The sequence below is a fragment of the Exophiala aquamarina genome, assembly GCF_000709125.1.
Source record: "Exophiala aquamarina CBS 119918 chromosome Unknown aczIA-supercont1.17, whole genome shotgun sequence".
Classification (NCBI taxonomy): domain Eukaryota; kingdom Fungi; phylum Ascomycota; class Eurotiomycetes; order Chaetothyriales; family Herpotrichiellaceae; genus Exophiala; species Exophiala aquamarina.
Window position 1 is genome coordinate 509515 of NW_013550571.1, and position 26351 is coordinate 535865.

General features: G+C 50.1%; 8 protein-coding genes across 8 annotated transcripts; 4 read left to right on the plus strand and 4 right to left on the minus strand.

Annotated features, from left to right (window-relative positions):
* Positions 1-2328: 2328 nt before the first annotated feature.
* Positions 2329-2874, plus strand: A1O9_11445 (uncharacterized protein; the record flags this gene model as incomplete). Its single annotated transcript, XM_013399738.1, has 1 exon — positions 2329-2874. One exon carries the CDS (start codon positions 2329-2331, stop codon positions 2872-2874), a length of 546 nt encoding a protein of 181 aa, XP_013255192.1.
* A 422-nt stretch (positions 2875-3296) lies between these two features.
* A1O9_11446 (FK506-binding protein 2) lies at positions 3297-3795 on the minus strand (the record flags this gene model as incomplete). Its single annotated transcript, XM_013399739.1, has 2 exons — positions 3297-3465; positions 3554-3795. The coding sequence occupies 2 exons, from the start codon at positions 3793-3795 to the stop codon at positions 3297-3299; spliced, it is 411 nt and encodes a 136-aa protein (XP_013255193.1).
* A 5148-nt stretch (positions 3796-8943) lies between these two features.
* A1O9_11447 (DNA helicase II/ATP-dependent DNA helicase PcrA) lies at positions 8944-11976 on the plus strand (the record flags this gene model as incomplete). The annotated part of the gene is made up of 1 exon (XM_013399740.1): positions 8944-11976. One exon carries the CDS (start codon positions 8944-8946, stop codon positions 11974-11976), a length of 3033 nt encoding a protein of 1010 aa, XP_013255194.1.
* A 933-nt stretch (positions 11977-12909) lies between these two features.
* A1O9_11448 (glycylpeptide N-tetradecanoyltransferase) lies at positions 12910-14623 on the plus strand (the record flags this gene model as incomplete). Its single annotated transcript, XM_013399741.1, has 2 exons — positions 12910-14370; positions 14426-14623. 2 exons carry the CDS (start codon positions 12910-12912, stop codon positions 14621-14623), a joined length of 1659 nt encoding a protein of 552 aa, XP_013255195.1.
* A 1788-nt stretch (positions 14624-16411) lies between these two features.
* A1O9_11449 (uncharacterized protein) lies at positions 16412-17788 on the minus strand (the record flags this gene model as incomplete). The annotated part of the gene is made up of 1 exon (XM_013399742.1): positions 16412-17788. The coding sequence occupies one exon, from the start codon at positions 17786-17788 to the stop codon at positions 16412-16414; it is 1377 nt and encodes a 458-aa protein (XP_013255196.1).
* A 1983-nt stretch (positions 17789-19771) lies between these two features.
* A1O9_11450 (uncharacterized protein) lies at positions 19772-20860 on the plus strand (the record flags this gene model as incomplete). The annotated part of the gene is made up of 2 exons (XM_013399743.1): positions 19772-20090; positions 20184-20860. 2 exons carry the CDS (start codon positions 19772-19774, stop codon positions 20858-20860), a joined length of 996 nt encoding a protein of 331 aa, XP_013255197.1.
* A 1218-nt stretch (positions 20861-22078) lies between these two features.
* A1O9_11451 (uncharacterized protein) lies at positions 22079-23415 on the minus strand (the record flags this gene model as incomplete). The annotated part of the gene is made up of 2 exons (XM_013399744.1): positions 22079-23244; positions 23298-23415. 2 exons carry the CDS (start codon positions 23413-23415, stop codon positions 22079-22081), a joined length of 1284 nt encoding a protein of 427 aa, XP_013255198.1.
* A 1216-nt stretch (positions 23416-24631) lies between these two features.
* Positions 24632-26234, minus strand: A1O9_11452 (isoleucyl-tRNA synthetase; the record flags this gene model as incomplete). Its single annotated transcript, XM_013399745.1, has 2 exons — positions 24632-26112; positions 26165-26234. The coding sequence occupies 2 exons, from the start codon at positions 26232-26234 to the stop codon at positions 24632-24634; spliced, it is 1551 nt and encodes a 516-aa protein (XP_013255199.1).
* Between the last annotated feature and the right edge of the window lie 117 nt (positions 26235-26351).

A 26351-nucleotide genomic window follows, 5' to 3' on the forward strand; every position in this document is an offset into this window, starting at 1 on the left:
ACAAGGATTGACAATTCGCAGCTCAACTCGAAACTGGTTCAGTAAACATACTCGTAACAGAACGTCTCGTCTGGAAGGACACCGCCAGTGCCGATTATGCCTTCCCATCCACGAGCAGTTCTTCCTGCTAACTTGGGTACGGAGTCCGGCTGGTATGATACTTAAATACACACTGGTCCCCAGGCTTCTTCCACCCCCCTTCCAGGCGACTCCCAGGCGCCCGGCATGACCGCTGACTGAATCGGTGGCCATTCCTCACTCCCGGTTGCCTCAAATGCTTCAACGGTACCAAGCCTCAACCAAATACAAAGTATCTTCCTCACAAACAAGGGCGTCGATTCCGCAGAACAAATGGCAAATTGAATCAGGTCCCACGTCTCAAGTGCCAGCGTTCAAAATCTGGAGACATGTTTGACCTCAGGTAAAATTCAAGGCGACTTTGATGCCGACGCGTGCTTTGTGAGCACCAGTTTGCTTGTTTCACAAAGTACCCCAGTACCTTTGTGCTGAGTCCTGGCTGATAAACACAATCAAGTGTCGTTGCTCACTTCTCCTCATATTGCTCCAACCACTTGTGAGGACTTTGGCAATTATGTCAAAATCAAGCTCAAGCCTCATACCATCTAGCAAGATTCAATTGCATGGGCCAGATCTCCTAATTGCGATGACGCATTCTTAGTCCATCGCAAAACGCTGAAAACCGTGCCCGAGACATTGAAGGGCATTGCCAAATGAACCAGATTTCCGACCGCGCGACCGGACACTCGAGAGGCTGGACGACCCTGGTCGTTTACTACACGTGGTAGATAGGGAACCGTAGCACACGATTCTATGACCGATACGGAGGACATCTTGATTATAAGGAGCTGCGAAAGGATCAGCAGTGGCGAGGCCAGACCCTGTTTTGGAAGTCGCTGCACTCGAGCCGAGCTGCATCCCAAATACTTGAGGTACGAGTACATATGACAGTGATCGTCGACCAGATTCCCTCAACCAGGTTGCTTGTTCTCTGAAAGATGCAGTTCGAGACGGAAGCAATGGCAACCCCTGCACTGAGTCCTGATTTGGCGTTCTCGGGATGCCTTGGCTCTGAGCCCGCATTCAAGCCTGAATCCATGTAAGCGGATTCCAGAGTGTGGCAGGTCGCGACTTCCCCATCATCACGATCGTGGATTAGATGAGCTTCGATGAAGCCAACTCAGGTACAGGTCTATACGAGCACAGTGGATAATGTGTGCAGTGGAGTTGTACGATTGGCAAGGCAGAGTTAGGCTTGGAAATAGGGTCCGAAACCACCGCCGGTGAATTTGGGTTATCCAATTACTGTTTCAAGGAGCGCCTCGAGTCCTCGGCACGGAAGCCAGCCAGGTTACAGTCGACTGTCTGGTACATAGGCTCGTTGCAAGTTGTGCAGATACTCCAGACGCAAGGCAACCATATCGGAATCGGAGAGGTCTGCCTTAGCGCAGCCTGGCAGAATAATATTTGTATTGTGGACTCTCATGGTTTCCTAGCTTGTGCGGATCAGTTAGCGAGTGAATGGTCCAGTCGCACGGGCTCTTCCACATATCAAACACATGCTTAGGATACCTAGAAAGGCTTTAATGTGACGATTGCAGGATACTTTGTAGGGGGTTGGAACCCAAAAGGGGGTGGCCGGTCACGTGGGTGACACGTCCCCGTAGAGCTTGTACAGTGTTTAGAAGCTTTGCCATCTCCTTTCAAATGACGCTTGGTTTCCAGAAATAACCGTCATTTCTCAATCCGCCTTCAACAACGACTTGGAATTGCGACCAACACTCGATCCGTTGACCTCTGACTATTGTCCTTTTGCCTCAACACACAGACAACAGTCCACATTCCAACATGATATAGACTCAACCGTCTCCGTCTTCAATGTCGGAGCAATGATCCCACAAAGACCAAACTCCTCCTTTTCCTATCCTTTCTGATTAAATGGGCTGGCTTGCAACTGGCTGCTGCACCTTAATAGCTGGCTATGTTCTGTACAAATTCTACATACGGAGTGCTTCAGAGAAACTAGTCACTGAAGTAGCACCCTCAGTAAGCACCTTGAGGTCGCCGCTAGAGGTTTACTGCGAGCCTATTTCCGTTCCTTCGAACCAAGTTTCAGTTGAACTGCCCGAACCACCAGCTGTGCTCAACCTCCCTGCGATTGAGACAGATTTGATGGGGAAAGGAGATGTTGCGATGCCTGATATATCAGTGAATAGAACGGAAGAGAAACCGTCCCAAGCACGATCTGCGATGGGAACCAGATCTACAAGCCCACCTCGTCTAAAGCCACCGACTTTTGGTGGCAGTGGCATGGCTGCTCCTCCTCGACCCGGGAATGGGTTGATGCGTCCTCCGCCTTCCGCTGCAGCCTCACTTCGAGTGCCTCCTCAGAAAGCCCTCCCAAACACTTCAATGGCGCCCACTTCGTCCATCATGCCACCTGGGAAGCAGGTCTCCCGCAAGGTCATACTGGAACCCGGCCATTCACCACTTGACTGGGCCGCGCTCACCACTGATCCGAATGCCCGACTACGGGGTAAAGATGCCCCAGAAACTCTGATCAAAGTGACACCACAGCAGCTCAAGCGGCAAAACGGCAGAAAGGGAAAAGATGCATGGACCGTGTACAATGGGAAGGTGTATAATATCTCTCCGTACGTACCCTTTCACCCGGGAGGTGCCGGAGAAATCTTGCGAGGTGCAGGCAAGGACTCGGTCAAGTTGTTTATGGAAGTCCATCCCTGGGTCAATTGGGACGGTATGCTGAGCGAATGTCTGGTTGGTATCTTGGTTGGGGAGGAGGACGAAGTTCAGCGCTCCGCAGGCAAGACGAACAATCTAGATGACATGGATTGACATCGGATGGGAGGAACAACCAAACTAGATGTGATACCCCCGCCCTGTTAGAATGAGATTATGCTAGATGATAGAGGCCATCGCTTTTGTTTAATTCTCTGCACACAGTTGTATTGTATTTCAGGAGAATTTCCATGATACGACCTCCTGAACATGAATACTTCCGCCAGAACAAGAATAAGCCCCATCTAAACTTTTCGACTTTCCCAAGTCAGATGCCGCCATGCCATGTCCACAAGGGTGTCTGTGGTCTATCCGTATCTCGCCCCAGTAAATGGACATCAAATCTCTTCAAGTCGTAGAAAAGGTCCAGCTTCCAGTCAGTCCTCCATGGCCCATGCATTTCAGTGGATGTATCTCGGAAAAAGATTTTTGTCTTCTCCCCACCGACTCCCTCTTCCTCTCTCTGCATGTGTCTTCTTCTAGAGCTCGTCCTTCTTGACGCCCTTGATACCCATCAACTCAGTCTCGAAAATAAGCACACTGTTGGCCGGGATCGGCCCGACAGACTGCGCACCGTACCCCATCTCCGGCGGGATCGTCAACCGACGCTTCTCACCAATGCACATGTCGAGCAAGCCTTCGTCCCATCTGTACCAAGAAAAAGCGTCAGATTCAGTCAGCCAACTGCAACGTCCACAGGAAAGAAACCCCAAAGGAAGCCTGGAAAGCCACTCACCCCTTGATGACCCGCCCAGCACCAAGCTGGAACGTCAACGGCGTGCCGCGGCCGAAGCTGGAGTCAAACTCTGCACCTGTGGCTTGCAGCGTGCCGGCATAGTGCACGTCGATGGTGTCGCCCTTCTTCGTTTTGCGCTCGCATTCTATCGTCGGGGTCAGGTACTCGATTTCCAAGCCGCTTGCCGCGCTCAGGCCCGCGAGAGCCAGTGCGGTGGTGAGGAGCGTTGTGAGGAACTTCATTCCGGGCAGATATAGCTGGGGATATGTTGGCTGTCTAAGCGTTTCAAGATAGTATCGCTTTTGGACAGGTGCTTTGTTCGAGGAGTTGTGCTGCAACTCGCAAGGGACTGTGCGGAGGGATGAGGCTTATCGAATCGTAGGTGGGGAGATTGATCGGCATGTGGACGTGGGGGGTGAATAAAATGCGGTGTGAGTTTAATTACTGTAACGAGCTGCAAGGGATTGATGTCATATTACTTGTCCGCGCACTCATCGTACATACGCTTCAAGTTCCTAGATACTGACTTCGCATCCAACCCACCTAGCATATTGTCCCTTCAAGTACTACGAAGCAACGCCATTTTCAATTGCGTCCATGGGTTCGGCAGCCTGACCATTCAGACTGCCCTCCTTACTAAATCGTTATTCAGGGTTACAGTGCTGCCGAGAAACCCGAAAACAAAAAGATCGATTTTTGGGGGTTGAATTGTATCTGATTGATACCCAATGACCAGCTAACCCAGTCGACTGACTTCCTTCATACATTTTTCATTGTGATGTGACTGTATCATCACCGGATCCCGTCCCGCACGCAGTTATCGACGGCTTCTAATCCATATCTCGCTTGTGCCGATCCGGCTTGGGGAGCTCCCAATATACCTCAAACAACGCAAAGAAGAAAAACATGAAAGCATAAAAGACATCACCGACCGCACAGGAAGTCACAAGACCAACCAATATTGAACCCTGTTCCGGCAGTTTCATCCTCCAAGTCACGTGTCATCATGACCTCCTTCCTTCCTCATTTGTCCCCGATTGTTCCATTCCTCTCCCTTAGTTCTGATCCATATCGTCACTCATCCAGTTTTCCTGCGGTTGATTCGAAGGCCGCTCTGGCTTAGGCCGCAACTTCAGTCGAAAGGCGGTTTCCTGGTTTGTTGTGAACTTGTGATATGACCGGCCGCGCGGGCTTAGGCAAGCAGTTCCAGTCATTGGGTTGAGCTCCGGTGGTTCAAATATGAGACCACTCTGAGGGCAGCTCTAATCGATAGATGGGATTTCCACTGGTTGAATTGCGATGGCCGCGCTAGCTTAGGCGCAGCTTCGATCGTTGAGCGGTTCTCCGGTGGTTGAAAACAGAAGCTGCGCTGACAGAGCAGTTCCTTTTTGATAGGGCTTTGTATGATATCTTTTGGGAGATCGGGAGCTTGAAATCGCAATACGGATTGAGGGCGATGTGAGGGTGCTCGAAGAGGGAGGCATGCGAAGACGATCCGCCGAAGTTTTGCTGACGATGAAAACGACGATGGTGTTGGATATCCCTCAAAGAAATGGCGGAAGTCATTGTATTCGACAAGCATCTCCCGGAGCTTGAAGTGTCGAAGGTGAGTTGTAAGACATTCTTTGCGCTTCGGCACAGAATATGGAGAAATAACCAATTGCTGAGGGTGTGATGCTGATTTTCAGGAAACTATTGTTGGATTTCCCGAAAGCGATGAAGAAGGTGTGTATGAACAACGACTGGCCCTTTCTCTGCAGACCGATGGTAAAGATGGCTTCGATGAGATCATGCGTGTTCGATGAGCTCACCTTCTTCGAGTGCGGCGTCCTGGGCCTCTTCGACTTGCTCAGCGTTCTCAACTTGTTCAGTGTTCTCAACTTGCCGAGTGTTTCCGGTTTCTTTCAACGGACGCTGTCCACGAGTACTCTGTGATCGCTTGATGACCGCGATCGTCGCTCAGACTGATTGACGAACTGTGGGAACAACCCTTCGACTCCAAGTGTTGTCTTTGCCTTTGAAACAACTTCTCTTGGTTCACGTTTGTCGTGTTGCGATTGCTTCTCCTTCTCAACGTTTCACACGATGGCGGTAACGAGATATGGCTAACGATTCATCAGAAGCAGCTCTCCTGGATCCTCTCTCTTTTCTGCTCGTATTTCCGGGTTTCTTTCATGCGGAGTCGACAGTCTTGGGCCCTGAGCACGTCTCAAAGACTTTTCCCGCTTGGACGGACTCTCGGCCAAAGCGGGTCTGGTGGCCCTGGTACGCGTTGCGGACGAATACCTGGAGACTGTATAATGTTTGATATCGTCAAATCTGGCGGTCAAAATGTTCGACTTGGAAGCCCGTTGCTTTTCATTGAGTTCGCGCATCTTCTCGCTTGGGGCTTTTGGCACAGCGTTCGCGCGTTGGCTACCGTTCTGGGTTGGGGAAATCTTTCGCGGCATAGGTGTTGGTGATCCAGGGGCTTTCGGGTGTAATCTCGTAGTTCGCTTCTCATAGAGGTTCTCCTTGTCTGATTCGGATCGGACAGTGGCAAAGCCTCCACGACGACGCTTGTTCTTCAACAGCTCGTCAGACAGAGAGTCGTCGGCGTCGACATCAATCTGAATGATGATCAATTTCGTTGCTCGCGACGTCCCCCGGACCAGAACTTACGATTGTGCGCTTGCCTGGAGCCAGATCCTCTTTTGCTTTGGTGTCCTTCGTGGAGCCAACTTTGGTGATAAGTTCGAGTTCATCTTCATCGTCAGAATCGCAAATGAGCTTCCGACCTCGAAGGTTGACCACACGCGCGCCCTTCGTGACAGTGTCAGGATCCTGTCTGCCTCTTAGTCTTGATTGTGAGTGGGAACGAAGGACTCTGACAGTTTCAGGAACCTGTATGGCTGTTCGCACTGATCGTGAATGAAGGACTCGTTTCTTAGGCCTACCTACAGTCTCAATAGCTGGCTGCTTTCTGGCGTCGGCGCGTTTTTTCTCAAGTGGTGTTGCTCTCGCGAGTCGCTTTGACTTCTCCACACGAGTATGACCAAGAGTGGGACGAGGAGGAGAGTTTCGAGGTTTGGCTCCTCGAAGGCGAGCCTCCTTTGCCTCTTCATCTCTCTTTCGCTGCTCGAGCTTTCTTCTGGCTTGCGCTTCGGCCGCTTTTTCCGCTGCTTTCTTGTAGAGCTTGAGGCCGTCTTCCGAGTTTTCGGTCACTCCTTCAGGAAGTTCAGGTTCTTCGCCTTTGAAGTGCTTGATACTTGCAACGTGCGTCTCATGCTCTCTCTGTCTTTCTTGTGCGAGGCGGGTGGGGTCGGTGTAGGCGGCAGAGTAGTTCCAGGCATCTTTCTTGGTGTATCTGCGCATGATGACGATCGATACGGCGTTGCACGGGGCGAAAACGGGTTACTGAGAAGACCAAGTGAGGAAAGAAATGGTTGTGCAAGCGACAACGACGGCTCAACGGTCAAAATAGCAGCACAGTGAGTGCTCAGGAGGATTTGATGCCGGGGACTTGAGAAACTATGACTTTCGTCGGTTGTCCTCGAGGGAATCGGTGTTGGGGATAAAGAGGACGGAAGGTGGTTGCAGCAGAATCGAAGGGAGAAACGCTCGTTTCTATCGAATGGGAACGTCTAGAGGCGGTGCTCTGTACAGAGGCAGCTAATCGAGGCGAAAGGCTGTGCAATCACACAGTCCAGCTTCACTCGCTATTGACGAAATCACCTACAGGCAGCACGAAACACAATACGGACTGTGAATCCAGTAGTCGATAATTTCAAGTTGCAGTGAATGCATCAACATGGCGTCGGAAGTAGGAGGGGGTCAATGAATGGCTTCAATCATCCATGGTTATATTATGTATTGAGAGTTTTTCTCATTGCTTGCTATATACAAATCCCAATGACACTTCGAACCTGATTGCTCGACGTCCACGAAGGGTTTCCAGCCGATGGCATGACCTTTTTGGTCGTTCTGTAAGGGTCCTTGCTGATGGCTAACCCTTCCTCCATGTCACTCTGCCGCATCTCTGTCTTGAATTTGACCGGCCTTCTTACCTGTCGATTTGGACAAGGCTTCATGAAAGGGGATGGTTGCGAGCGAGCCCGCTCGATGACGGCAGGCTTCTCAGGATTGATGGTCGCATGTCCGGATCTGGTGGGAGTAATGTTAAATGTTGAGATTTGCTGCGTTCTGTTTTGGTGGTGATGGCTGCTGTTGCTAATTTTATTGGGAAGAGTACTCGCTGATGAAAAGCACAAAAGAAGTAAAGTAGTCTGTTACAGATGTGACTCTGTCATTCTGAACAGCTGTGGGAGGAAGAGCAAGGGGGCCAGCGCAAGAGTATTGTTCCCTTCAGGTCGTGCGATATAGGTCCCCAGGAAGGATAGAAAAGATTGGCTGAAGCCTACCTTTTCCTGTTGTTTATCAAAAGGGCCCTCACGAGGATTGTGAAGAGTGGCCCATTGCACAGATCGTAGCACAAGTTGACTTGGCATGAATCCAAACATGGAGTCCGCTTGTAGAGCCAATCAATCCGATTCGCTCGTCAATGGAAAGGCCAAACGTTGAACTACACTTGGCTAGTCTTTGAACGTCGCTTGTCGATCTTTGGACCAAAGTTGAACTGAATCATTGAGACTCGCCAAGGGGGGGATATCTTCTGTGACCTGTGGTTGGTTTTAGTATTTCCGTCTCTGTTCCGACGGAGAGCCTAGTAAATATAGGTTGTGACTTGACGAACAAATAGTTCAAGAAAGATAGAGAGCAATCCATATTTCAAGGCACAGTTTTGCAACATGAATAGGGCTGGCAAGCTCCTAGCTTCTGCTGTACTGAGTCACTGACCAAGTTTTTGGTTGGGCATATATACTCGGCGTGTTCCATTGAACTCCTAGGTCTCCCAGGTAATCTGCGGATAGAACTTACAGTGGACAGAAGGTGGAGTGTAGCTAAGCATTCATAACCATGGTCGCCCGAGAGCCTCCCTTGCCCAGGGAACCTCTTTTCAAGTTGGCCCTTATCCGCCGGAATGATGGACTGTGTCTGTTCTGAAATCAACAATGGGCTTGATCTGTGAAGTAGTATCTCTTTTTCCTTAGTGGATGAAACGAGGCTTTGCTCATTGGGTTTTGGAAATCATAACGTATTATGATACGAAAGAAGTCTCATGGACAAAGGAAGTTGGACTAGTTGATAGTGGGTCCAGGTCCTTCGGAAACCAGACCTTCTTTCCTCCCCAAACGCAGCCTGACTGTCAGACTTCTAGTGGGTCACATGACATCGCGTAACTGGTAAATTAGCGCGATTGCCCAAAGTCGTGACCCACGAGTCGCGACACGTCCCCGAGTGACACGTTCTCAACCTCAACCACGTAGCCGGTATGTTGCAAGCAAGATGCAATGGAACCACTGTTATTGCAAGGGCTGAATGTAGCTCAAAAGGCTGCTGTTACTTCACAAGCATCGGTCTTACAGGTACTCGCTCCACCCGGATCCGGCAAAACCAAGACTCTTACCTCGCGGGTCGCGCATCTCATTGCCCATCATGGATATGACCCGCAGAATGTCATCTGCTGCACATTCACCGTCAAGGCTAGCCGGGAGATGCGAGAGCGACTTCGTGCTCTGATTGGGCCCGAACTCGAGTCTAAACTGATAATGGGTACATTTCATTCGATTTGCCGACGACTGCTAGTGGCTTATGGCTACCTCATCGGAATTCCCAAGGCCTTTGGTATCGCAGACAGTTCAGACAGTATCAGCATCGTAAAGCGTATCATCAAGCGACTGAACCTTACACTCGAACCAAAGGCAACAAGGTCTAAAATCTCAGCTCAGAAGGCTAGAGCACAAACCTTGGAAGACATTAGAAAGTCCACTCAGAAACAAGCGGACAAGCAAGATTTTGTCACAGCTTTCTACGAATACGAGAATGATTTGGCGACGTCACAGCTGCTGGACTACGATGATCTACTTTTGCGTTGCGTGGACCTTCTTCGGGCATACCCTGCCTGCGTTTCCAATGTCGAGGCGTTGCTGATTGACGAGTTTCAAGACACCAACGTTGTCCAATTTGAGCTCATGAAGCTTCTTGCCGCAAAAAACAAAAGGATCACCATTGTTGGTGACCCTGACCAGAGCATCTATGGCTTTCGATCGGCAGAAGTCGGAAATCTACGGCGGATGAAAACAACTTACCCGGATACAATAGTGATCAACTTAGAAGAGAACTATCGCTCTGCATCCGCTGTGCTCAAGCTGGCACAACGCGTGATAGAACAAGATACCACCCGTCCACAAAAGAAATTGAAGGCTACACATTGTTTTGGAACCCAGCCTGTACTCAGACGCCTCCCGAACCCAAAGGAAGAGGCCTCATGGATCGCCAATGAAATAAAGAGGGTCAGCGTTATGACTGGTTCCCTGTTGGCATTTTCAGACTTCGCTATCCTTCTCCGCTCGGCGCACCTTTCACTACTTATTGAGAAGGAACTGGCTAATTCTGGAATACCATATCGTATGGTCGGTGGCCAGCGCTTCTTTGACCGAGCGGAGATCAGGATTCTCATCGAATACCTTCGCACTATTTCCCATCCAGCAAATAATCAAGCCTTTCTCGCTATCATAAATACACCTTCGCGGAAAATTGGGGAAACTACCATCGCCGAACTAGTACGCGTGGGCGAGGAAAGGAAATTCTCTGTGTGGATGGTAGCCCAGAAGGTCCTTTCAGGCAATCTTGCCTTGGATAAGAATATCTCCAAGCCTGCAGAACAGAAGCTAGGGCACTTAGTATCTCTCGTCAGGAATGCAAGAGACAAAGTATCAACCGCACAGCCCGGAAATGTCCCGAGTATGTTGATCGACCTAGTTGTGAAAGCTATTGGCTATGAAGACTATCTGAAAGAGAAGTACAAGAATGATTACGAGAATCGGTGGGAGAATGTAAAAGAGCTGATCAAATATGCCTCTGAGGTTTTGATTGATCCTGCAGATGAAGAGTCGTTACCCAATATCGATGGCATAGAGCAAGATGCCTCAAATGGAGGCCAACAGGTCCTGGCGCAATTCTTGGCCAATATTGTTTTGTCCACAGAAGTCAAAGAAGGAGAGTCGGTGGAGGACAAGTCTCGGGTCACAATATCCACCATCCATTCCGCGAAAGGTCTTGAATGGCCGATTGTATTTATTCCAGCGTTGTATGAAGGGTCTATACCGCATTCACGAGCAGAGAACACCGATGAGGAACGACGGCTGCTATATGTCGCAATGACACGAGCACAGGCTCTCTTGACAATGACATTTCCAGTGGCACAATCCCGAGATGAAACGCCATCGACACTCTCCCAGTTTCTCCCCACTGAGATCCACCGCCTTCTCGCTTCGACTGGTCCACTGTTCAGTGATAAAACCATTCAAGATATGGCGATGATTTTGCGCAGGCCTGCACCAAGCCAGGAGGAGTTGGCCAAAAGCCTTGAGCGAATGAGTCCTGGTAGAAGTCTGATGGACGATGAATGGCCAGCCGATGGGACCCGTAAGCCAAAGGCCATGCCATTTTCTGAATCAAAAACCTTTGGAGAGGTTTTGAATGGTTGTTCCAAGTTTCGGCCATCTAGTCAGTCGGGTTTCGAAAGGAATGATCTCTCTAAGATGGGAGGACATGCAGTGAGTACCATGCATAGTATCAGCTCATTTTCGACCTCGAACACGACCATTGGGTTTACGACTGCGAGCTATCAAATGAAAACGGCATGTCTCCAGCATCTGACAAGATCAAGTTCAGATCTTCTCCCACCGAACAAGAAAGCAAAGCTCTCCAAATCAAGCTCTGGAAATAGCACCATAACTGCATATCTCTCAAACTCTGCGAAGCAGGCCTCAATGCCAGATGCGAGCACGTCATCCGTAGTATCAGTTCATCTGCCCAGAGACCAGGTAACACCTAAGCTAGCTCTTCCGGCATTGCGTCCGGATGTTCCCACACCTTCGATGAATGGGATTCCTTCTGAGCTATCATCACACAAGCTCAATTCCCGGAGTGGCATGGCTCAAAATCGTCCAATGCCGTCAAAAGAGATCCCCGACAATAGCAGGGGACGATATGTCACGTTATTCAGCTCATCGCCGCCACCACCAGATCTTGACGAGAGAGTGGAAAGGGTTAATAATGCATTAGAGGGCAAGGAAGAAAACCAAGAACAAGAGAGCGAATTTAAGGAAACAAAGAGAACACTATTGGAGCAGCCATCGATATCCCGTGGTGTTTCTTTCAAAAGCCATGTTCTCTCTCGGCCAGTCAATACCATGCATAGCACCACTATGTCGTCAATAAGGCAAACTGGGGCTTACGGCACATTTTCTAGTTATGGAAAAAAGACGCTTGGAGTACGGCGCACGATGAATGGTTGGGATGCCAGGAAGAACAAGTGACCCTGGCATTCTAATGAAGCTGTGCTATTCTTGATTTCGCTTGGACGTAAGCATGAGATGAGGATTATGGGAGCATCACTGTGGAGTTTCCGTAGCCTTGGGTGGCTTCCAGCACTGTCCATTTTTGGTGTAACGTCGGTGTAGTCGTTGCGGACTTTTTGGCGTTTGGTAGGCTACATCGGTGCCTTCAGCTCGTTTCAGGTCTAGGTAGAGTAGGCCTCAGCTGGTATACGTTATAGAGCAGAGTGTCTGCTAGGGAGGCTGATCGCACAATAGTATCCTCTCTAGAGGGTTGATGCCCGCACGAGCGACTCAATTTAGAGGAAACTCAAATAGATGCATCCTGTCAATTTTCCACCTCGATAACCGGTGTTGACTCATTCTCGTAGAGTATCATTGAGCATATCATTTAAATGCAAATTGTCAAAGATCCCTTCAGTGTATGTACTAAGTCGTTGCAACGCAGTGGGATGGCTAAGTGGACGCTAGATAACCATCCAATGCCAGAATATCAGGGGCCGTTGAGGAAGGGCCTATAACAGGAGTTAGTCAGTCACCTACCGAAAGCCCGAGGAGCCCCTAATTAACAACTACCAGGGTAGCTTGTTTAGATACGGATTTAGGTATTTAGGCACCTAACGGAGGCACAGCTGGTGCAGTCTGGTTCCTTGGCGAGTGTGAGTGGATGAAAGTGCGGCCGAACACCGACGACTGACGTATGCGGAGTTCTGACAACCACTACAACCCACCAAGGTCGTTTCTTCACCACCTGCGTTTCAATCGTCGGACGTGACTCCCAAACATAGCAGTGGGCAGGCAATTTTTTGTAGTTGGTTGTTTGAGCATGCATAACTGACTACATTTTCCATTTCCCTTCAGACGACTTTCTCCCTGTCTCCCAAGAACATTCCTTGACTTATTGAGAGCAACACCATGGCTGAATCCCACCCAGTTGGAGCCCCGCTCCAGGGACAAGACACGCAACTAGAATCCGACTCTGAAAATGAAGAACAAATACAGGATCAGCAACCAGATACCGCTGAAGGCTCCGCCACCTCCAAGCCTAAGAAAAAAAAGAAGAAGTCCAAGAAGTCCAAATTGGTAAATGCTCTTACAGGCAAGCAGGAGGACACCTCTTCTGAACCCGCGGAGGCCTCTACATCCAAATCTGCCCCGAAGTTGGACGATGCTACTATCAAGACCCTGCTCGACGTCAATCCTGCGCTGAAAGGAGAATTGGCTGGCCTGCCACCCGAGAAAGCACAGGAGGTTTTGAAGAAGTTGAATGTGTCAGACCTACTGACTGGGCTTACCATCAACGGAAAGAACCAAAAAGATATGGCTTCGTACAAATTCTGGTCAACCCAGCCTGTATTGCGCTTTGACGAGAGGCCGGATGACGAGAAGCCGGATGGTCCAATCAAACCAGTCATTCCAGAACTGGTCCCCAAGGACGCGGCGCCGTTACCGGAAGGATACGAATGGGTGGAGCTTGACCTAAACAATGAAACTGAAGTCAAAGAAGTCTACAACCTTCTTTCTTTGCACTATGTCGAGGACGATCATGCTATGTTCCGTTTTAATTACTCGGCCGTTTTTTTGGACTGGGCTCTGAAGTCCCCCGAGTACAAGAAGAGTTGGCATATTGGTGTGCGAGCCAAAGGGGCTAACCGAGTCCTTGTGGCCAGTATTTTTGGAATACCAATCAAATTGAGGATACGTGAGAATATCTTAGATGTTGTTGAAATCAATTTCATGTGTGTCCACAAGAAGTTGAGATCGAAGCGATTGGCACCCGTTCTCATCAAGGAAGTCACCAGGAGATGTCATTTGGTTGGAGTCTACCAAGCTATCTATACTGGTGGTGCGATTCTACCCACCCCAGTAGGAAGTGCCCGATATTTCCACAGAAGCCTTGATTGGTTGAAATTATATGAGGTTGGCTTTTCTCCCTTACCACCCAACAGCACACAGGCGAAGATGATTGTCCGAAATCAGTTGCCGACTACCACGAGCACGGAAGGACTCAGATTAATGCAGGAGAAGGACATCGACGGGGTGCATGACCTTCTCACACGCTACCTCAACCGATTCGACCTGGTCCAAGAATTCACCAAAGAAGAGATCAAACACTGGTTTTACAACTCGCAGAAACCCGAGGACCAAGTTGTCTGGTCGTTTGTGGCTGAAGGAGAAAACGGAAAAATCACCGATTTTGGCAGCTTTTACTGTCTGGAGAGCAGCGTCATTGGAGACATGAGCAAAAAGCACCCAAACATTCGTGCTGCTTACCTCTATTACTATGCCACCGAGCACGCTTTCAACCCCAAGGAGAAAGGCTTAAAGGAGAGGCTTCTAGTGCTGATTAATGATTTGCTCATTGAAGCGAAGAAGGTAAGTTCAATAAACTGGTTGCATGAGAGCCTGTTCATTAACGTTTTCGACACAGGCCAAATTCGATGTCTTCAATGCCTTGACCTTGCACGACAACCCTCTGTTCCTTGAGCAATTGAAGTTCGGTGCCGGAGACGGCTCACTTCATCACTACTTGTACAACTGGCGAACGAAGCCTATCAATGCTGGAGTCGACAGTAAAAACCGACCAGACGAGTCCAAGAGAGGTGGCATTGGCATTGTTTTGTTGTAAGAATTGCCAGGTCAAGCCTTCAGAGACGTGCTCTACATTCGATCATTCTCTTCTCCTTCCAATAATTTGGAAGGATATATGGGTGGGCGGATGACGCGTACTGGGCTAGCGAGCTGGGGGACTGAAAAAGGAGAGGAATGATTGATGAAAGCAATGATCACTTGCATAGTATGGGATGAGTCGAAATTGTGTGCTGGGGTATGGTGAAATGATATGGCATGGTGCAAAGTGATATCCCACCTCGCTCTGTCTGGCATTTCGTATCAGCCACGTTGACCCATTTATGATTTGTGTGAACAACAATGCAAGAATCTCTCGAGATTTGTCGTGTTTCGCTCTGATACCAGGTGGAAAATTCTGAACCGTTTCCGGTTGCGTAACATGTACCTCTATGAACGCCATCGCCATGCAATCACAGAGTGGACAATGATATCGTACATGAACATCTGCACTGTTGACTCCACGCCATGAAGCCAGGTCTCTTCTTTTCAACAGAGGGTTTTCGTCACTTCTCTCACAAAACCTGAGCGCGAGAGCGATATTTCGCCCTCGCAACTGCTAATGAGCGTGAGTGGAATGCGTAAGCCCTTTTCAGGTAGAGGTCTAGACGCCGTAAGCATGAGTATGTGAGCAATCTGGACCTCCGCGAAAGAAAAAAAAGAGCACTCCCATTTCCCAAGGCTCAGAATCCCGCTACCAGGCAAGGAGGACCTGAGCATATCTTTGACGAATTCCTGGGGGGCTCTAGTTCGCCACGCAATGTTCCTCTCCCAATCGAACCAGAGTTTTCGGCGGGCGCCAGTTTGTGAGGACACACATTCCCACCTCGACACTTGTTCTATTTCCCTTGCCGTTGCTTATGCCTCGGGTTCTTGCTGCAGATAATGTACACGCGGTTCTTGCGGCGCACAGGCTGAATGGTGTTAGTTTGACAAAGTTAGATATACCTCCTGTAAGACGCGATTCTGCGTGGTATTGTCGGAGAACCCACCTTGCACCCATCGCATAACCTCTTCACCGACGAGCGGGTTTTCATGCCGCGAACCTGACTGCTCGACAGGGTTGCAGAGACGGATGTTCGTGCCGTGGCGGTAGGGATCGTCGAGCTGCGGGCTAGGAGAGAACTGAATGGCTGCATCGTCGTCCGGGATGTGCTGCCGAGGAAGCGCGTGTGTGGGATGAGCGAGCGGAAGAACATCAGGCGCCGCGAGAGCGCCGCGAGCGGGAGCATGGCGGCGGCGGCGAGAGTTGATAAAGAGGGAACGTCGTTGGTTCTCTGCTAGTTCGCGGGAGAACAGTGCCTTTGGGGTTCGGAGTAACTTGAGGTGCCCGGTTTGTTGGTGGATCTTGCTCCGGTAGCTCTACAAGGCCGTGTTTTGGGCCGTTGAAAGCAGTCCGCAGGTGTGGTGCGACGAGAGTTTGAGGAGGCGTTCAATCTCAAAAGTCCCAGAAGAGGAAGAAGCTTCAAGTTGCTTCGGGGATGCCAAGGCATAGCGTCGGCTTACCTAATATCCAGCCTTGCGAGGCTGACTGGTGGCGTGCAGTGGATAGAAAGGGCTCAATTACGAAGTGGTTTTGTCAACATCTCATTGCTGTATGTCACCTTAATCCTGGATGATCGGCAAAATGCTAAATGGGGAGAAGCCCCCCTGTTTCAACTCGTAAGCATATTAGGATATGGCTGAATGAGCCACTCCTCTCCTGAGACTACAGTTGCCAAAAGAACTCCACAAATCCAGGAACTTGTCGCCTTCCTTTCCTTAGAACACCATCAATAGGTACCAGTGCTCATATCTTCAACAAATTTCTCCCCACTCCTTCACAGATTAGTTCTGCATATCTTTCTGGTGTGAACCGATCCTCCTTTTCCGACCCTCCCACTGATGCATTGACGTCTAGGGTCCCGACCCCGGGTTCAAAATCAAATGTTCGCTTGGTGTAGTACGGAAAGACCTCATTGATCTTCTTCAACACCTTAGACAACACACGCATCTTTCGCGCCATCTTAGGTTTGCGTGTGAGATCGAAATAAAAGGCGGCAAGAAATAATGGAAGGCGCTGGGTACTGATGTCGTACATATGGAAAGTCATGTTGCGCGGCCCCAGGTAATTCAGCCTCGGCTTTCGAAAATTGCTCGCTGCTTGACTCGGGCGGACATCTTTGAAATACCGGACTGCTGTGGATGCCAGTACTCTGATCGGTAAGCCTCGCTTGACGCCAGCAACAGAATGAATGATTGATATGTTGTTCCATGACTCCATTGTACCACTGCTGCTACTACCAGTCCATGCGCAAGGAGCACCTGATACGAGACGTGCCTCGCGTAAGATATCATTCGCAACCGCATCGACAGGTACGACATCCAGAATGGCCTCTTCTCTAGCATCAATAACTTTAAGGTAGCCTACGCCAATCAGAGTTACAAAGCCCGCAACTGCTGCCTTGCTATCAATCCAGCCGGGGATCGGATATTTCCAAGCACAGGAGATGATGCTAGGGCGGACAATCTTGATAGGAAACATGTCTTTGTAAGCCAGGTAGACATGCTCAGCTAAACACTTTGTGAGGGTGTAGGTGTTTGGATGACCGGTTTCCCTTAAAAGTGTAGCCTCATCGACCCGACCATGTATAATATTATGATACAGGTCGGGAGTTGGGTATGGAAGAGGGACAACAGTTGGCGGGATGGGTAAATCGGTGAAGGGGGCAACATAGCTCGTCGAGGTTGTGACTATTGCTTGCAACTTGGGACATTCAGTCGCAAAGCGGAGCATGTTCATTGCACTGCCAACGTTCGCAATGGTTGCATCAATGAGAGGGAGATCAAAAGCTACAGCAGCTGCGCAATTGATGATATGCGTGATTTCTGAAAATATTCGTAGCCTCGTTTGCGCATGTAGGCCACAGTTCATTTGCGTCAAATCACCCTGAACAACCTCAATCTTCTCATGCCACTGCGGGCGAAGCACGCTGAAGCAAGGGGATGCGACAACTTCGGAAAAGAATCGCTCTTGGGCACAGTGGTTGTTTGATGGGCGAAGGAGAACAATGACCTTCCGTAGACGACATTCTTCGAAGTGTCGAATGAGTTCTTCGAGGACGACTTTCCCAAGGAGCCCCGTCGTGCCAGTCACGAAGACCATGGAAGGCTCGGAAGCTGACATCTTGTTCGTATCTTTCGCTGATAAGCAAGGTGTTGCTCCGGTGCAAGGGGAGGGATGATATCTCCTGCTGGTCTTTTTAGACGGATCAAGGCTTAAGAACTCTCGCGCTAGTCCTTCTGATCAAGCTTGTGAGGGTAAAGAGGAATCGAAAGTGGCTCTTTTGTTGTTGAATAGCAATTCCTCATCCCGGCTTCTGAAGCTGTGCCTGTCAAGTAAGTGAGATCAATTGACTAGTGGTGCACAAGAGGGCGATGCTTTCAAAGCCAACAAAGAGAAGATAGATAAATATGAAACGACGTGTCTACTGTCTGAGAGTTCAAGCTGGAACATCATTGTGCACAATCAACCATGGGAATTCAGGTACAGGAAACAAAGAAGCGGAACCACCTAAGGCCAGTTGACATATCGAACTGGGCTGACATTTTGCTTCGATGTCCAAATTTAGGGCGTATGGGTACAGGGCTCAGAGTTCATGTTGGTTAGTGAGTGTGCCTTCCCACTGGGGATCAGGCTGAGGAAAGTTCATATTGAGCGGAGAAGCTGAAACTCAAATAACCTTCTACCAGGGTGGTTCATGAACGGTGGCTGCGAGAAACAGTGATTGGATGCGCGGTACAGGCCCGGGACTGGAACAAAGATTCGGTGTGCTTGGATCACGAGGGCTCATTTGAATAGGAGTAGTCATTTTTGGATAGGGGATGTAGATGAAGATGGACGTCGAGGAGGGTACGAGGGACTGAATACGAGGCATGTTGATACACGGGCAACAAAGAGAAGCCTCACCAGATTAGGTTAGCCGTGATATATTAATTTGGCCAGGTAAGTTGAACTCGTAACACTTCAGGTCCTCCACTGGCGAGCTATTAATTAGTAATGACTAGTATACTCTGTATTCGGTAGTACTCGTAGTACTTTAGTTACGATTGGCCGCCCATACATCTTCTTTCTGCACACTGAGTTTCCCCGTCCCTCTCCCTGACCCGCCCAACTTTCATCCCCACCCAAAACAGCTATTGACATGAACGTCGACAACAAGGAGATTGACGTGTGGCGAGGGGAGAAGCGATGGGGCCTATTCATGCATGACATCGGCGCCGCCTACTCCGTAAGTCCTGTGTATCGCCATCAGAGTCTTCGGGTGGCACTGGTTGGGTGCCGCTGTGGCAGTCCAAACAAACCGAACCGCCTCGAAAATGTCGACATCGGATAACAAACAAAGAACAAGCCTGGCCTTGTCGGAGCTGCTCCACCAAAAAAACTACTGGTAGAGACTCCGAAAGTGGGCACCAGAGGTCCGTATCCAGTGATCTGCTACGCTTAGGTTTGACCCATTCTACATATCATGTCAACCCCCATTCCAGCTCTAGTTACAAGGACCGCATCAAGAGTCGACAAGTGAATTGTGCATTCATTATCTCCGCTCGAAAACTCTGTTCGACGCCAATGGTGCCAATATCCAGTACAAGTGGGCTTTACCGGATGATGCGCCCAGTACTGATCAGCAGTCGAGCGGCTGGCTCGTTTCGAGGAGTACACATCGGTATTGGACTGCGTCTCAGATTCTAGCTGTTTCTGCGACTGGAGGGTTTCTCACATGTCCGACTTGACGAGGTAATGGTATGCGTTGACCGCCCGGCGCTGTATCTTTCTTTGTGTTCACGATGCTGCAGCTGCTGTTCCTCCATCTTCATCGATCCAACTCCAGGGTGCGGCCTCTTGACGCGACCCCCTTCTTCCAATGTTTGGGACAGCCATACCGGACAGTTTGAACAATTGCGAGGCAATAACAACAAAGAAAGTTTAACTTCAACGATCTTCGCTAAGGCAACTTGATGCCTTGAACACGGCTGCTCAGCGAAGACTTTTGAGAACTTTACGGCTTGAATATCTGATAGCACTTCATATGTCCACTTCCCAAACACACATCCTCACCATCAGACGCACCATCTAGGCCATTTGAGATCATTTCTTATGCTCCCCATCATGGACAGCATTTACTACAATGAAACTTACCCTCCACCCCCCGAGATGGCCAACGGACCAGCCACCATCTGCACTCTGGAAACATGCAGTGTCATCTGGAGTATCCTGACTTACAGACCGTCTCTCCCAGTCAACGCTCTATTCGTCGCTCTATTCAGCGCCGCCATGATCCTCCACATCTACCAAGGTTGGCTCTACAAGACCTGGTTTTTCGCCGAGGCTGTCATATGCGGCTGTCTTTGCGAGATCATAGGCTACAGTGGGAGGATCCTGCTGTACAGTAACCCTTTCAATTTTAATGGGTTCATTATGCAGATTGGTACGCAGTCACCACCTTGCAGAAGACTTCCTCTGCTACTCAAGCGTTCGTCAACCGATAGAAGCCGCTTTGGCTGACTATTTCCTGACACAGTGGTAATAAATCTCGGCCCAGCTTTCATATGTGGAGCAATCTACGTGACGCTCAGCCAAACAATCCAACACCTGTCTACCGCGTGCTCACGCTTCTCTCCTCGGGCGTTCTATCTCGTTTTCATCCCCTGCGACATGATCTCACTGGTCCTCCAGGCCGCCGGCGGCGGCGTGTCAAGCATCTCATTGGGACAGAACACCGCCGGGGTGGATTGCACGCTCGCGGGACTCGGCCTCCAGGTCATCACCTTGACGCTGTTTGTCTGCCTGGCTATCGACTATGCCGTTCGCTATTCCAAGTTCCGCCAGATGCGGGAGATCTCGATCTCGATCTCGATCTCGAGCAAGGAATCCCAGGCCATCGAAGACAATGAGGACGGCGAACAACGCCCCGAGGCAAGCGCGGATCCGTTGACAGGACGATTCATGATTTTCGTCTCATTTCTCGCCCTCGCGATCGTCTGTATCTTCATCCGCTGCTGCTACCGCCTCGCGGAGCTGCAGGAGGGATACCAAGGGGATTTGTTCCACCACGAAGCGGCGTTCATTGGGCTGGAGAGTGTGTATGTTCTCGCTCTCCCCTTCTGTACCACTGTGCTCATCTTCCCCTTCCTAAAAGATGTGCTTCATCTTTCTTTGAGGAAGAGTCTGCTAGCTAACATATATCACCTCTTTTGAACATAAGCAGCATGATCATCATAGCCACCTTTGCCCTTAACATCGCACAGCCAGGCGCGGTCCTTACCAAGAACCGCACCAGTGCATTGCCTAGCGCCACCGACGCCGAACCAAGGCCAGGGGGCCAGGTCCAGTGTCGTCCACTTAACATCTGAGGGCGAAATGCGCATGTGAGATATGGAGAGAGGAGAGTGGTGGGTATTTCCGTTGTTGTTAGGGACCGGAAGAATGCGAATTGACCGGTCATGCTAGTTAGCGCACAATTCGGTCGTGTGGGTGAAAACGAGCGTTCTCCGTATCGATTGGAGTTGAAGGACTCCAGTAAATGCCTTAGATACCTCCTGCGCTATCTCCGGGTGAAGTTAGTTAGTTGATGTCGTCACAATAATCGAGCAAAGTGATGGGATGTTTGTGTCCAAGTGTGACTTGGTGGGCGACGGAACGAAGCAAGGGGAAAAGTCGAATGCGGAAGTCTACACTTAGAAATGAAGTCCATTTTGCCCACCAGTGGTTGGATCCTGACTAAACTAAACCATGCTATTCAATGAGTGACTGTGATGTAAGGGTGTCTGGTTAAGCAGCACACACAAAGCATAAGTATGTTGAAAGAATGCCTCTGTTGTCAGATCTGCCGTATACTAAGGATAGTAGTACGCCATATGACACAAGTCGAAAGGCAGGGCTCCGAGCAATTCGGCTCTGCCTAGTACATTCCGTGTACTGTAGAAAGATAAAAAAGCACAATGAAATGAACGGACGCTGACTCATCCACTGTCGCCTGGAGAGATCACATAGGCGGTATGACTGCGACGTCGAAGAAGATGAAGAAAGTGAAACTAAGTCAATCTCGCTGCACCTCAGCTTGCAACATGTCCTCGCGGACGTCGCAAGTGGATTTGCTAGCCCGCATAGGTTATTGTCGCTGCCACACACCAGGACACCTTCTGCATTTAGGACTCGCTGAACCGTCATGCAAGACTCCAACGGAAGAGGACAATACGCCTGGAGAAACTCTTAGTTCAAAACTGTGAATCTCGCATACTTGTGGTGGTGATGGTGGATGCCGAAAAGTCGAAGTTCAGACCGTCGAACGGCGAAGTTGCTTCGTCTCGATTCGATCGCACCTTTCTGGTTGAGATCATCAGACAACTTTGAGATCATGAGATTGGTATAGGGATGCCGCGAGTTGCTTGGAGCACTGCGACAGACAAGAAGAGGTTACGGGACGAAGAGTCGACCTTTGCCACGCGCTGATCCACGTTCCATACCTCGGCCGCCACCGCGAGAGTGAGCTCCTCCTCGACCATTTTGGCCATGATTGCCACGATACCCGGAGCCACGGCTGGAATTGTAGCTGCCTTGCGTGTGGCTGCTAACGTTCACAAGAGGAGTACTGCCGCGACCAAAACTACCTCTATCAAAGGAGTCTGGATCAATCTCCTCGATAGGAATCTGAGGTTGGGTCTGTGCTGCAGGTTGGACAGGGGTACTGAAAGAAGTGCGCGGTGAACGAGTATCCTTGCCTTTGCGGGCTCTGCTAGGAGCGGCGGGCCTGGAGGCTGTCACGGTGGGAGCAGAGCCAGAGCCTCTTCCACGAGGTTTGAAGACGACTTCTTCATCATCGCTTTCAATATCGTCATAGCTGAACAACGTCTTGACCTCTGGCCGTGGGGCTGGTTTGGATTGTTCTTTCTTAGATCTCTCTTCGCGTTTGGGACCATTCTTAACTCCGACGGACTCATCTAAACCTAGAGCACTTCTCAACTGATGAATGTTCTTAGTTGGAATTCCAAAATCACGGGCAAGATGGATGGTATCGGCGGAATTTGTGAGCAGGAAGAAATGGTCGCCAATGGTGGCTTTGTTCTCATGCATGTACCAGACGACAGGATTGAGCAAAGGCTTGAGAGATGGCGGGACTGGTGCTTGATCCTGCTTCACGATGCTCGCGGACTTAACCTCCGGACTTGTCTTTGAGCTCTGAAGGCCGGAGGAAGAAGGGGACAGTGGAGGAGTGGACGTAGGTGAGGTCATGTTTGGATCTTTGGCAAAGTTGAGCTTGTCAAGCAAGAGCTGAGAGAGGGCGCCGCCAGCCGGGGTGGTCTCCTTCAGTCGGACCTCGGCGTCCTTTTCCTGTTTTGTATCCATGGTGCAGATGGAATCATCTTCCCCAACAACAGGGTTGGTCTTCAGGGCGTCATTAATGTAGTGCGCTTCAACTTCAGCCCAGGTTGGGTACTGGTCGTCAGGGCCTTGCAGGATGACAGGATCGTGAGGGAGATCACCGCGCGAAGAGGTAGTCTTGTCAAGAAATTTCACAGCCTTGCGAGCATTCTGGCCGATCTGCGAAGAATCCTTCTTGAGGATGCGGAGTCTTTCGAGCGCTGAGGGAGGTTAGTGGTTTCTGGGAGGGTGAAGGCGGGTTAGGTGGTCATACTGTAGAGAGGAACCACGAGAATGAGGGCGCCCTGCGAGACCCATGGTTCGATCTCGGAAATATTTCTGGTGAGGATGGTATCATCGACCAGACAACGGATAACTGGTTGTGGCGACATTTTCAGTCGCAATCGTTGGGAGTAGAGAGGGCTGAGGACAAGAGTCTTTAGAAAATCATGTGTGCGAAAAGAGGACCGCGTGATATCTAGAAGGCGTGACTGTAGAGACCGGTGACATGTTAGCGCGCCTAGTGCAGAGTGAGATGTAGAGGTAGTGAAGGAAAGTGAAGTGAAGTGCGGGCGGGCAGCTCAAGGTACAGGACTCCGTACCCGAGTTGTTTGAGGCGGGACACGGACTCAGGATAGAGAGCATTTTCGCTAGAAATGGGCGCAGGCCAAGCGGTGGCGAGACACAGGTCTATGAGTAAGAGGGAGCATTGAACGGGAGTTTGAATGTAATCATGTAAGATGAGTTTGCTCTCTCCCTCATAAACACACAAGCTGACAGCAAAGTTGTAACTTGCCAGTCGAGGTGAGTTTGTGTGTGGTGGTGGGAGTGGAAGTGGATTCCAGTAGTAGTCGTCAGTAGTCAGTGCTCCGTAGTTGTACGAACTCAAGAAGTGAGTAACAGACGCGGACGTGGGTGCGGGTGCCAAAGTGCAGGTGCAGGTGTAGGTGCAGGCAGGCAAGCGCTGGCGCAGACGCAGATGCCGGCGGGCGCTGGGCAAATGGGCAAATGGGCAATGAATGGGCAATCGCATGCAGATTTGCGGGTGCCGGTGGGAGGCTGGCAGGAAGGAGGGCACGGCAGAGGGGGTGCAAAGCCACCACCTAAGTCTGGGTACCTAGGCCTAATGAGAGCGCGAGGGGCTTGTGGATAATTCATTGGATCCCTGCCGCCCTAGTGGTCCTCACTCTCTGACTACCCAGGTGGATGGCGCTGGCGTGTGATTAGGCAGATGACGGGCTGGGTCGGGTGCTGGGCCTCTTCGGCCTCCAACAATTATCTAGTGGTGGGCCGTAGGCAACACACCCCAGGCGACTCAGGTGGCACAGGGTACCGAGTTGGTCCTGCCTCCTATGGTTGAACGGAGTACATCACCACCAATGGCTCTCTCCCTTCTTCCCTACGATATACATCTTGGAAAATGATTGATCAGGTTGTTATCTAAGATAGACATCTGAAGCGGCCTCTTATTCGAATCATTCGTGACAAGATGCGGATGGTCACTCATGATCTCCATGACGGTGCAGCTTTGGGAAACGACACCTAGAGCCCTGCTTGCTCTTCAAACGTGCATACCTAAGTGAGGAACCGCCAAAGGACCACCACATCTCAAAACACCGTCAGGCAGCTAACCGTATCGTTCTTCAAAACCTCAAACAATAATCCGGGAAATCCAAATAACTCGGTATTGTTCAATCCACCTGTCCCGTCCGATGACCCTTCGTCATCGCCTTTGTCCTGAACGGAGACTTCTTCAAAATCCCCCAAAAGCTCAATCGAACTCTCTGGACTTTCTGCCCATCCTCGATTCAACACCATCCCCCTTTGCATTTGTTTCTCTTCATCTGTATCCGTGTAAATCTCATGCCACACCTCCTTGAGCGCCGTCGATATGTTTGAAAACCCCATTTCCGACGTTAAAGTCAATCCTCGATTCTCCCCGCCCAGCTTAATTATCCACCGGCTTCTCCGATGTCGATTGAACGAGAATGACCCCGGGATATTGCCATGAAGGAAGATCTTGCTGACCACCAGCTGGGCATTTGACGACGTTGGCAACTCATTACTTGCCGATCCAGGGAATGCTGGCGATTTGCTCCTCGGTAGAGATACCAGAATGTCGAGTCCGTGATGGAAGTAGTTATAGAAGCATTCTTCACTCCTGTCGTCCACTCGCGCCTCTTGTGCATCAGCTTCAAAATCAGAATCCTCCGTATAGCTTTGGATCGATGATTGATCAGTGTCCAGTGCCTGTGGATCTAGGCCAGGTGAGATACTCGGCCGCCGTCTGCTTGTTGCATTACCTGTTGCGTGAATGGAAATCCGCCTGTCATGCTTGCGGTATATGGCATCGGGCGGCCCTAGTTCTGCCACCAGATCTTGTGGAGTCGTCTCATTCAGCACCATTAAGAACGTCGGTGTGCTTCTTCGAACAAACTCTAATCTTCCCGCCCCGAACACTCTCACTTCCTCTACCTCGTCAGGTACCGTCTCTGTCGACTTTCCTATCAATGAAGGGGAACGAGGCAATACTGGCGCCTTTGTGTACAGATTGGACCGGGCTTCTGTCCAAGAATTGCCCGAAAATATGGCCATAGAGATAGCAGGGCCCGTGGCGTTAGAAGACAATAACGAGACGAAGTCAATCTTGTCCGACCACGATTTATGCTGGATCGGGAATGTAAATGCTAGTCCAGGATACGAGAGAACATAAGTGCCATTTGTTTCACCTGATCCTGGCGGGATATACTCTCCCGCGTAAGTAGGCCCAAATAAACGGTTGTAAACGTGTTTGAATGTTGGTCCGCTGGCGGACATTTCGCTCTGTTGTACCTCATCCGAGGGTCTGTTGCGTCTCACAAGATCAATATTCTTGTAGGCAACAGCACTCAGTGAGAAGTCCAGAATCTCGATCAAGCGTAGCCTTTGATCAGGACCATCAAATCGGAGTCTCAAACCATTGTGAGCAAGACCAATAATGACAGGGTTGTTTATCGGAGACGATGGAGTATATGATATATCAAGTCCTGGAAATTGCTCTGGAGAAGCCTTCAGCCTCGATACGATACTATGAAGCGACGATCCTAGATCTTCCAAAAGGCCATGTTAGCAGGGCTTAATTCAACTCTGGGAAACCCTTACTGATCCACCCCAGGCCTCTTTCTGGCTGGATCTGGAGTGCCATTGCAAGCTTGAGGTTGGAATCTATCATGTTTCGTCTGACAACATGTGAACATAGAGCGTTGACGTACAATTATTAGCTTTGATCCCAAATCCCACGCTTGCAAGTACGCCTCAGCCACATGACATACAAGGAGTCAGAAGGGTG